Here is a 13,486-nt window from a genome sequence, read left to right on the forward strand (position 1 = left end):
TTAAATCACCATCAACCTTTAGTATTAAATTACACTATTAGTCTATTATATTATAAAATATCTCTATTAACACCCTTTAAATCAAATACCTTTACCTACACCAATTGGTGTCACTACCACCGTCATCATCCGTTGCTGCCATCACATTACCGTCATCGCCGGCTTGCTGTCGCATTGCACGAGTACCATGCTCGTTTATAATAAAATTAGATTATAAATTTTTAAAAGTTGAAAACTCTAAAATTAATAAAGTTGAATTAAAATTAATAACTTTTAAAAACTTTTCAAAAATCATAATTTGAGAAGATTTTTTAATCCAATCAGGTATCCAGGTTTACTATAACCGTAAAGGAACTCGATGACCAACAACTACAAAACATATACGGCTGGTCATCTGCACTTTAAACTATTTATTAGACATTTAGACCCGACCACTTAAAATCTAGACTCTTTTCTCTTTCCGACAATATCTAATTAATTATTTGTTGAAAATAAAGCTCGACTTGTATTTTATGATAATTTTAAAACGAAGAATTTCACGACATTAATGTAATTATTCATGTTATAAATACATTATTGATAATTTTCTTTTGGAGTCCAATCTTCAATATGCATTATTCATATCACAAATTCATGCTATTTGAACTTGCATAACAACTTCAAAGAGGCTTGATCACGTCTTGTGCATTATAGAGTTAGTTGGTCATGTCAATACTGTTCAAATTTGTCATTTAATTAATTCCTGAAACATATCAAATCACTACTTTACTCAAGCTATAAAATACTCGTAAACAACATTCTACTTTGACATCTCTTCTTCAATAACATTCTCACATATATGAAAGCTCAATTGATAGTACCACCTTCATTCCTCTACACTCCCAAGCAAGTTTTTAGAGTCTATGTCTACTCATAAGATAGGTTTTCGTCCAAAAACTTTAATGATGGTCTTTATTTTCGTAAAAACATTTTTCAATATTAACATTGTCATATTTAAAAATGCAAGCATTGAAGAAAATCATCAAGTTTTGAAGGTCACAATTTTGTATGTTTTCTTTGAGACGGGTTGTAAGCTAATAAGCTAAAGTGTGCAGTGTTTTTAGATAAAGTTTCTAACCGATAAGAAGGGCTTAAAAAAGATGATAGTAATATAGTTTTTTCTTACATATATAAAGAGGCGTTCTAAATGAAATTTAACATACATCACTTTCGAGAAATTATTTTTGTTGTATGTGCATTCCAATGCACACATATACTTTGAAGTTTCTTATTTGTAGTTTTGATATATTTTAAGAGTCTGGATTTGAGTCAAAAGCATACTACGGGTCCGGGTTTTTTCAAGTGAAGACCAAGCTACCTGATAGGGATTTTACAACTTTTTATGTATAAATGGAAACTATAACCTTTTCCAATTTTACTTTTCAAAAAAGATAACTTTCTAAAAGTTAACGTGACAATCACCTAACTTTAATTATATGAGGCAATGCAGCTGAATACAAATATGGGCGTACATGATGAATTAGACTTCGAGTTTTTTGGTTTGATCCCACAACAGATTTTCATTACTAAAAAATCCTATGAAACCAACACCAAATTGTGTGAGCACACATATCTACTAATTATTGAAAGGAAACTATAAAAAAAAAAGGAGTAAGTTTACAACTCTTGTTTTGAGATAGCTTTACTAGCTAGCTTAACAAGGCTTGCAACGGATTTGAAAAATTCATTATACTTAAATGTCGACTAGTAAATTTCATTATGCTTGGATGTCGAATAGTGAATATATCAGACGACAAACAATTTTACCCAATTCTTGAGTAAGTGGGATATAAGGAGATACAATGTAGATGGACTTAATTCTACCCGAGGGTATCTTTTTCTGTAAGTATCTTCGGCTCACTAGTAAATATATCATAATGGTAATGACAAATTCATGTTATTGTAAGCTGTCATCTTTACTATTAAGATGAAAAGAACGTAGAAACGAGTCAAATGGATATTTATTAAGCATTCTTCCTTGTATCGTTGCAAGTTTTATGTCGATGACACACCAATAAGAGTATTCAAGAACGACAACTACACATGCTTAATTGGGTTACCTACATCGGGCTATGCAAGTGATTGTAAGCTTATGGAATGTGTCTTGGGCTACTGATTCCGGAAAAACCAAAATCAATTGGTCCAGTGGACCATTTCAGGCCGGGCCCATTTTCAAGATTTTCATATTGATGGGTGCTCTTAAAATCCAAATATCCCAAATGAAGACTGTTATTCCACAAAGTATCGGTGCAACAAGAAAAACTATTCGCAGTTAAACCATCATCAAAAGAAAAAAAAATATGATAATGCCAGAAAAAGTACATAAATAATTATGATTATTGTACTGATAAGGGTAGGTACCATTTCCCTTCTCTAGATTGTCTTGAGGAGTAATTTAGTAATTTGATTGCTAAGAACTATTTGGTTTGGGTTGATTTGTGCTTAGGTTGTGACTAGAATTAAACCCTGCACGTTGTGGCTGGATTCAACGTATATACACGCGCGTGTATATATAAGCATTTATATATAGATGTCGTTGCATGTATCAGACAATCGGGTCTAATGGGTGAAAACTAGTAACATCGAAATTGAGGTTGATCTTGTGGAGCCTAAACTACGCATATATCATTGGCTTTTTGTTTACCAAGTGATGGTATATGTCACCCACTGTGATGTAACCTTACCTCCGTGACGGAAAACCTGCGTGGCGGAACCTTACCTCTATGACGGAAAACATGCGTGACGAAGCTACCCGTTGTAAGCTTAATCTAAATATGAAAGAGATTATCTTAATCTCTTCCTCCAAAATTAAGGAGATTTGCTCTTATCTCGTTCTAAATACCAGATCTGACATATTATTAGGAATATTCTCCAAAGCCTAAACTTATTCTCCAAGATAAACATCCCTTCCTTATTTAGATTATTCTCCCCTCTAGATGAGTTCTAACCCTAAATGATCATTCTCCTCCTCTCTAGAAAACACACGAACATCTTCCCTTCCTTATGAGAGATGCTCTCTCGACCTACAACAATATACTACATATATCAATAACATATCAATATACTGCGGGACGGTGACTCTCCATCACGAAGCCTCTCATAGCTTACAATCACCAAGCAGAATGATCCTTAAATATCGGGATGTGATAATATCCCTCCATAATCTTGCTACACAAGATAAAGGTCAAAATAGGGAAGATCTCAATCTCCCAAGTCATACCTCTCTTATAAAAGGAAAAGAAAAACTCATTCATTAGCACGATTATAATCGGCTATACCTCACATACGTTTGATTGGCGTAAAGAGACACGAACCCTACCTTCGGGGAATCGCCAACAAATCCCTAAATCAACCATTTATCCCCTCGGGATGACAACCTACTGTTTGATGAGCAAACACCAAGCATCCTAGATTGCAAGGCTACCATCAGTTGTGCCATCAATTAGCATTTTGAGGAAGTGAAAGATCGATCAATGTTACACTGCAGGCATAACCTCGTCTTCAATGGGATCTGGTGTTTTTTCTTTTTCTTCTTTGGGAAAGTATGCCTCAGTTGTGCCTTCAAGTTAGTATTTTGAGGAATGTACACGTATAATGTACACAAATTACATACATATGTTATACTGGGTTAGTCCTGTGCGTTGCACATTTATATTTTAAATCTTATTAATTTCTTGTAATTTATATATAGTAGAAATAATCAAAGTTGACGTGAATGATTATATATCATAATATAGACTTTCATATACATCCAAGTAATAATGTCGACAAAGCAGGAAGTATTACAATTAAAATATAAGTATATAAAAACATAAATTCAATTTGAATTGGTCAAAACTTCCATGAAGACAACAATATTTGTGATGACTTGTTATGTAACAAAAAGAACTAAAAGTAAAGCTATTTAGAATGTTACATACTTGTATACGTTTACATACACTCAAATGACTTTTTTTTATATAAGCATTCTTTTTCACATCTATATCTATACTACTTTATAATAATTCCACTTTCTAAGGTTAAAACTTTAAAGTTACATTTTTCCTTTTTGTCTATGCGATATTACCATTATTCTACCATTAATAAATTAATTTACACCATCGCTCTCCTATCTTCTAAAATATTTGAACTACCTCATCTACATTAAATACTTTTACATCAATAACTTATACCACTCGACATCGTCACCATTACCGACAGTCACTCCGACAACCACCGCCACTCGCCGCCATCACAGCACCGCCGCTACCACTGCGCATTGAACGGGTACCACTCTTGTAGCATGTAACTTTAATTAGAGGTAACAAAGACGACATATGTTTTGCTAAAAATGTTATAGCTGGTATAATTATGAACTAGATTAAACTCATCCGTTGGACGGTAACATTATAATAATTAAGCGGAAATATTATAATTAGTAGATAATATATGTTATTTCTGATACTTGTGGATGATTAAAAACTATAATGCAATAAATATATTTGAAAACATTATAGTAGAATGATAATAAATATTTTCGAATTTTATATTACACGTATAGCTACATATATAATTTAAAGCAATTTGTTTTAACAACAAAACGCTACATAGAAAGACATTATATAGAAAGTTAAATTATATAGAAAGAAATGATAAATGATTTTGAAATTGTAAATTCATTATTACATAAATAACTAAACAAAAAAGGAAATAAATTTAATAGAACCCTTAAATTAATTTCTTTATAATGTGAAAATAAGTTTATATCAAATAATTTTTCAATACTTTATATTGATATTGATTGACAAAGTCTTCGACTAACTAAGTTATGACTTGGACTAATGAACACGGCACGATTATACACATGACATGAACATAAATAAATATTGTGATAAAATGATAAATATACAAAAATCTAATGTGACAATTAATTCTATATGTCAATTAATATCAAAATTATCTTATCTTAGTTATATAATAAAAAAATTTTAATTTGAATAAATGATTGAAATTTTATTTTTCCAAAGTAATTAATAGTTTATAAATAATTATAGCATGACAACACACATGACATATAAAAGAATTTAAATTAAATAAATGACTAAGATTTTATTTTTCAAAGTAATTAATAGTTAATAAATAATTACAATATTACAATACACATCACATATATTAAATCAAATAATGTTAAAAATAAATAAATAAAATAAGATAAAATGAAAATTAAGCAAAAATCCTAATTATTAAGTATAGATAATTACCACATAATCAAAAAGATATCATCTATTAGTTTTATAGAGAGATTAATATAAAGAGACTAAATAAATTAACTACATATACATATATTAATTGTAATGAGATTAAATATATATTAAAAGATTACAAAAAAATAAATGCATAACTTACTTTAAAAAATAATAATCGACATAATATATTAGAAATATCAAGGATTAGAAAAATTCACAAGTAAGCAAAAATCATATTTGTCATTTACATATATAAATGTGTCACAAAAGATTATTCATATCTTTTGTTAGTTATAGATAAAAATAGATTAATCTCGTAATAAAATTTGAATTCGTATATCCATTTGGAATAAATATTATTTTAATGGTTAAAGAAAAAACTAATTTAAATGTGATAGACATGCAAAAGTTATTTATAATTACTATTTAAAGTTATAATTATAATCTTTATATATAATAAAACAAGATTGTTTCTTATAAATATTTTTAGAAAGTTTTTGATGTGGCAAATCCATATTTCACCTAAAAAAATCTTTTATTTAATTATGATGTCATATATAAATAAAATAAAAATAACCCTTTACATGTTTAATTAAAATATTAATCATTTATTTAAAAAAAAAATTCTCTCTTATATAATATTACAAATAAAATGTCTTTTTTTTTATTTAGTTGATTTATTAACTATATAATTATTGTGTTAGTTGAATTATTAAATTTATATCAAGTTATAATGTTTTAAGAACAAACATAAAATAAATTCTTTTAATACATTTTATAATTTTAAAGTTTTAATTAATATGTCCGGGTTGAACCCGGGTTATTAACTAGTATAGAATATAATCCTTAAATGATTCATAATATATACTTAAAGGGATGTGCTATATGTACCCCCAATTACTAAACGTACCCCCTAAAAAAATCTATTAATTAGTCAAATTTTTATTTTAACACTAATCAGTCAATTTTCCATATTAATAGCTAATTATATGTATTCAAACAAGTATTTAATATATCATATTAAATGCTATTACATTTATCTTTATATATAAATATCAATCTTTTTCTTAAATTTCATAAGCAAATCATTAACAAAATTTAAGCACAAAGTAGAGGTAAATTATAAAAACACAAAGGAATCACCACCATCGTCGTACACAATCTCTGGCCACCACCGCATACACAATCTCCGACCACTATTTCGTTTTATAGATGTCGGATTTTAGTGAATTTGTCACTAATAAGGTAGACATTTTATTTACACATTATTATTATTATTATTAATTTATTTAACTTATTTAATTTGTTATTATTATTATTGTCGTAAGTATTCATGTCACGTGAAGATTTGACAAATTGGGTGCAAACAACGGCTCATTCTTTTGGTTATGTCATTAATACTAAAAGATCTAAAGCAAATGCAAGTGATTTCACTTATATAAAGAATAAACCATTTATAAACTATTAAGAAAAATAAATTTATTATGAAATATATTGTGTTAATGAAATAAATTATAAAAAATGTTTTATGTAATGATTAGAAAGAAAAAAAAATTAATAAATGGGGTGTTTTTAAAGAGATATTTAATGATTAAGAAAAATAAAGAAATATTTAATGACATTATTAATGATTAGTGTTAAAATAGAAAGTTGACTAATTAATAGATTTTAATAGGGATACATTTAGTAAATTGGGGGTACATATAGACACTCTCTTTAAGAAAATTTATACATGATGTAAATGTTTTGAATTAAATATACTTTGACAAACTCTTTAAATTTTGTTACCAAAAGTGCTTAATACGGATTTTTATGTTGACTATCTAATTAAATTTAACTAATCACAAAAATTAAATATAATGAGATGGCTATATAAATGGTATAAAAATATCAAATATTTGAAAATTTTACAACTAAGCAAAAATCATACTTGTCATTTAAATAAATAGGACACTTAGAATTTTTCATATCCTTTCTTAATTATATAAAGAGAAATCAAAAATTAATTACCTATTTTTTAGTTACCTATATTTAATTAACGTGTTTCTGGTATAATTATAGCTGGCTTATGAAAATTTAAAATTAATTAATAGATAATGTAAATTCTGAATAATTTATATCTATCTATATTTCATATTAAAGCAAACTGTCTATTTTTTTTTAACCAATTTACATTTGAAATACCTAATATACCGTTCTACAAACAACTGTTTCATCCACTTTTTTAAGTGATTTTCCTATGATATGATTCCATCTATTTCTCGATGTTTATCCCTAATCCTTTGCTCTTTGTCCAATCTCTTAGCAAATACCACCATCGTGCCCCTTTTCTGCTCTTTGATCACCACCACTATAACTCACTACGACCCCCACCAGAAAAAACCATAATCACTCCGATCAGAATAGCCGCTGCCCCATCCCTACCCGATTGGAAAAGCCGCAGCCGCCATGTCCAAATGCTTCTAAGGTCTTACACATTTTCAGAGGTATATATTTTATTGATTATCTTTTTTATGTCATTTGGGTTGATCTTATTATATTGGTTTAATATTATGATTATATGAGAGTTCCATAAATTTTCAAAAAATTGTTATTCTGATTAATATGACCATAATTTATTGTTATTATTATTATTTCCTAATTTGAATAAATCATGTTACATTTATATTTCGGTAAAATCATTTTTTTCTTCAACAATTATTATTATTATTATTATTATTATTACTACTACTACTACTATTAGTTTATTTCAAATTCAGTTTTGATGATGGGAAAGCAGCTTGGTTGTTTGTTGTAAGGGATCCCTTGTTGTAAACTTGTAACTAGTAACTTGGTTTTTGACAGTAAGCTTGAGACAAAGCTTAACTTGGTTGTCTTTTGTAATCAGTAGTTTGCATAGAAATTACTATAGGCAACTTTATATGGCTAATTCTTTATATGGCTAATTTTCATTTGTTTTCGGACTATTAGCATATGTATTGATGCAAGTGTACATGAGAATATTTTATTTGTTAATTGTATCCGTTGCAATGTGTGAGTATCATTTTAGTAAGGTAAAAAAGTATAGCCTTAATTATATATATGGAAAAAGGTAAAAAAGTACATGGTGTTAATAATTGTGAATATGTTGTAGTGTAATGAGAATGAAAGTTCTTGTTATGTCCATTTATATATACATTCCCATATCGTTTCTAAGTCGTTTTAAACTTAATTATGTGCAAATTACATGTATATTCGATGCTTTGATGGTATTGTTAGTGATTTCAGGCTTAGAACAGGTACATTGGTTAGAAAGGGCATTTGGAAGGTTAAAAGATGCATTAGGATGGTTCTTGGACGAGTACGAATGAAGACGAGTCAAAAAATACAAGTTTCGCAAGTTCTGACAATCTGTGCGGCGCACAGAAGGAGTATGCGGCGCACAAGAACAAGGAATTTTGATCAGGGAATTTGGCAAAAGTTCCTGTGCGGCGCACAGGAGGAGCATGCGGCGCATATCGGGAGCCTAAAATAAGGAAAGTATAGTTTTGTGCGGCGCACAGCCATTTCGTGTGGCGCATAAACTAGGTCGGCAGATTTTCTTTTGAGATTTCACTATAAATAGAAGACCAACCCCCCCCCCCCCCATTCGATATACATTCACTTCTAGTCGATTTTAGGGTTCTTTGAGGCAATATTCAGCAACTTTTTCGTCCATCGAGATCTAAGGGTTGCTCGTAAGTTTCAAGGGATTCAAACGTCGATTTTCTTAGCTTTTCATTCTCTTTCGCACTTTGGTAGAAGATGTTTACTCTTTCTTTTACTTTTTGTGACTTATCTATGATTATGTCTAGCTAGATAACTTCATCATCCACTGAGATGGAGTGACACATTGAATAATGGTTGCATAATTTTATGAATTCAAGTTGATTGTTAAACGTTTCGTCGTAATCTTAATGTTTTGAGTTCTTGTGCTCTTATCTACTGTTTTGTTGATAATGTATGAATGATCTAGAGGTATCTAGGTTTAGGAGTGCATTGTTCTAGTTATTTGGGTACAATTAATAGGAGTTGACTTGTGGTAACAAGACAATAAACGGCAATAGATAATAGAATTCAAAGTGTTAGCGGTTTGGTAAAATCGATAAACAAGATTGTTTACAATAACAATACAAATTCGTCAATTTAGTAGGTCTTGATAGTGAAGGTGGTCACCGGAACTTAGGGATCGAAAGATTGGTTAATGGGTCGGATAGAGTAATAAGCTAAGTACGCAACTAGTGAGTTCTTTGTTCGACCTCGTTATAAAATCAACAAGTTGAATTGGTTTTAATATAGATGCAACCTAAATAATGTGTGTTATGGAGTCGAAGTGGATGATCTTTTAATTCTATTTGATATACGACAATTCTCTTTTCGATAAATTCTTCGGAATTTCTAACTCTTCCAATCAACTAACTTTTTCAACATAAAATCAAGACGACGTGGTGTCTTTAAAAACCAAAATCTTTTTAACTACTTAAAACTCGCTAGCTCTTTGTAGTCTTCGTGGAACGAACCTTTACTTACTTTAATCTATATTGCATACGGACGGGTCCACTGCCCGATTGTGTGTGGTATTCCATTCAGAGTATTTTTTAAGGATTTTAATTTAACTAAATTTTCACGCATCAGTTCTATATATATCATACGTCAAAAAGTGAAATGAATTTTTTTTTTTTTTTTGTAATAAGTGGTAAATTAAGAGAAAGAGACGAGTAATATCATTTAAGTTTTTGTTTAGTTACTTTTGTCCTTTTCTAATGATTATTAAGTCGATTTATCATTAACTTTCTAATTAAATAATATAATAAACTACATCAATTCTTGCATGGATACTTTTTAAATTAAAAGGTCAATTGTACCTGAAAGGCTGAAAGTAGCTAAAGATAAGCTTAATTATATATTAGCCAAAAGGTGAATATTATTATTCATAATCATAATTAACGATGAAAATACATAAAGTTGCAACAAGCCAACAATTATTATAAGAATAAGAATATAATAATTAGTGGGTTCCAACAAAGTTGGCGATCACTTGAATCAATTTACGAGTTTCCTCTGAGGTTTTCTGGTCGACATCAATGGCAATCTTGTTGAGATAAAAGCTATGTCCAACTCCATTACTCACCACCAACTCAATCTTTTTTCCATCTATTTTCATTCCTTCATAAAATTCCATTTCAGTATCGATCACAAGATCTTCCTCTGCTACACAAAATAGATATGGTGGCAAATCTAGCTCGGATACGGGTTCTCCCATTGGGGATGTTATCGGGTGGTCTTTCGTGCTTCCTTTGGGTAAGGCTAGCTCCAAGAACTTGTCCAACATGTCTAGAGTGAGCATTGGAGATTGCGGCTTTTCCAATTCGGACTTACTTCTTGTGGACCGGACAAACCCTGGGTGTATAGGTATTGCACCAGCTAGTCTTATTGGATGGAGGTTTTGGCTTTCTATGGCTGCTTTTTTGGCCACTTGGTGGACTATGTTAGCCCCCGAGCTGTCTCCAATGAGGAAAACTCGGTTAAAGTCGCCTTTAGTGGACAACCATGGTTCACTGGATTTCTTGTTTGCCAAGTCTCGAAGCCAAAGGAGAGTGGAATAGCCAGCGTCGATGGCTGCAGGAAGACGGTGTTCAGGTGCAAGTGGAAGGTATGTACTAACCACTATGCAACCAATTTCACGTGCAAGACGTGTGTAGATATTATAGTACATGAACCAGTCTGCCTGACTAATACAAAATCCTCCACCGTGGTAGTGGATAATTATTGGCAGTTTTTCAGTGTCAGGGTTTATTTGTGGTAAATAAACCCTGACACGAAGATCAGATTGTTCATCAATCACAACATCATTGATTGCGACCCCATCAATGAAATTGTGATGTGGCAGGACAGGGTCTGACAAGAACTTGAATTGTGGTGGTCCGGTCCATGTACGATCAACGAAACCGTCGTCGTAGATGGTTAGCCAGCCAGAAACTTGGTCGATAATTTTCCTTTCGATTGCCATTTCAATTTTCTTACGTTTTTGAAGATATTTTTAATGTTTTTGAAAATAAACGTAGAAATGGTTGTGCATTGTGTTGATAGTCTGTGAGTTTATATAGTATGGGATGGGGGATCGACTCGTGTTATAAGTTTGGAGTCAAGGAAAGAGTGGGATCGGAAGTGGAAGTTGTTAGGAAATAATTGAATTCATCAAGTCAATGGCTGCATTCTGAAAGTTTGAACACATAATGAGGATTGTCCCCATTATAACAAAATTTGACTTCTTTTTACACCACACTATCTTCTTTATATATTCACTAACTTTACTTTACAATTTCTATATCGTTAATATTTTCATATATTTTGCATAGCTTTTTAACCACTTCACATTAAATTTATTCAATCATTGGCACATCTAATACGATTTTTTTAAACAACCACACATAATAAGAATCGATACTCATGTTAAGGTATTATAAATGTATTTATTGATGACTTGGGGTTCAAATCTAACAGTATAAGTGTATGACTTATGGGAAGTGATATTGGTACCACAATTTTTGATAACTTTATCATACAGTACAAGTTTTGAAATACATTGTACAAGCAAGTAATACACACATGTGGTATATATATCAATACTTGTGGTACGATTAACACTTCCTATGACTTATACATGTACAAAGTATAGGATCTTTAATGTCAGTAAAAATCTACCATGATACTTTGTAAGTTGTAACCATGTAAATAAGAGTATTACCTTCCAATATGTTTGTCTTTTATAATAATAATAATAATAATAATAATAATAATAATAATAATAATAATAATAATAATAATAATAATAATAATAATGATGATGATGATGACTTGTAGGTTGCTCTGCAATTTCTTTCAAATTTCCACAAGAATTGATAAATATCATGTCTATCACATTTATATCACTACATGGAAAAAAGTTGCAAAAAGTATGAAGTTTGGTTGGTAGTTTACTCTAAAGCCCTAAGAAATTTCACTCACATGAAAAATCAACTTTATACAAGTAACATGCAAAAAGACATTTAAAGTCGGGGGGGGGGGGGGGGGGGGGCAGAATTTTGAATGTGTGTTTTCATTTTATTGGTTGTATATACACAATCAGGATATTATGCTATTTGTTATATACGATTTAAATTTTTTGTGTAGGTAGAATCTCTCTTTTAATATAGATGAAAACAAAAGTTTGCATGTGGTTTTTTAAGTGGCTTCAAACGGAATTACTACTCATCTACGGTTCAACATTTTTTCCTGCTTTTCATAAATTAGCATAATTGGTTGGATCAGTGGTTGGAGTTTTTGTCTTTGGAAACAAAGGTCATGGGTTCGATTCTCATGCCCAGCAAGGTTGGAGGTCATTTTCTACCTTTGGTAAAACCTGGAAGCAGCATTTCTACCTTTGGTAGGGGTAAGGTTGTCTACATCTCAACCTCCCCCATACACCGTCAAAGACGGTATTTGGGACCTAAAACCCGTGAAAGACGGCATTGGGAGTTACTTTACTTTACAGTAGTAATTATCATCAAATCATCTATCTCTTCATATACATGACCCGTTGAACCCGAAATGACCCGTCAAACCCAACTCTGTGAGCTTTACCACTGCTCTCATCCGGACCGGATCCATGACCCGTCAAACCCAACTCCCAGAACCGCTCATTAGTATGTCTTGTTTGATTCCTAATCATCTCTCTTAAATGATAGAGTAGGTATTTATCTATGTGATCAAGTCCCTCAAGTTTGATTGCTCATTAGTATGTCTTGTTTGATTCCTAATCATCTCTCTTAAATGATAGAGTAGGTATTTATCTATGTGATCAAGTCCCTCAAGTTTGATTGCGAAGGGATGTCATCCTTTTACATCTAAACTTATACTAATTCTCTGCAAGTTTGATGCTGTCACAAGTCTTCATGACTTGTGGCTATATATCTTGAGGATGGGATCCTTATGGTCAAATAGACTTTATAAGGTATATATAGTTGCGTTGCCAAGTCGTCCACTTGTCCTTATGATCTTAATTCTCATACATTCTTTGCTCGCATTCGGGTTTTATGGATTTTACTTAATTTTTGGTTAACCGCTAATTATATACTTATTCTTCGTTAAGATTTATCGCTTTCCGATGGAAAGTGTTTATATATTTATCTGATAAATAGAAAGATGAACAATTATTTTTAGGG

The 13,486-nt window shown here is 30.8% G+C and overlaps 1 protein-coding gene across 1 annotated transcript; it reads right to left on the bottom strand.

The window, feature by feature from the left end:
- Nucleotides 1-10,186: 10,186 nt before the first annotated feature.
- LOC122595933 (probable carboxylesterase 6) lies at nt 10,187-11,371 on the bottom strand. Its single transcript, XM_043768411.1, has one exon. It carries the CDS (start codon nt 11,290-11,292, stop codon nt 10,291-10,293), a length of 1,002 nt encoding a protein of 333 aa, XP_043624346.1. The 5' UTR covers nt 11,293-11,371; the 3' UTR covers nt 10,187-10,290.
- Between the last annotated feature and the right edge of the window lie 2,115 nt (nt 11,372-13,486).

The sequence above is a fragment of the Erigeron canadensis genome, chromosome 4 (assembly GCF_010389155.1).
Source record: "Erigeron canadensis isolate Cc75 chromosome 4, C_canadensis_v1, whole genome shotgun sequence".
Taxonomy (NCBI): Eukaryota; Viridiplantae; Streptophyta; class Magnoliopsida; order Asterales; family Asteraceae; genus Erigeron; species Erigeron canadensis.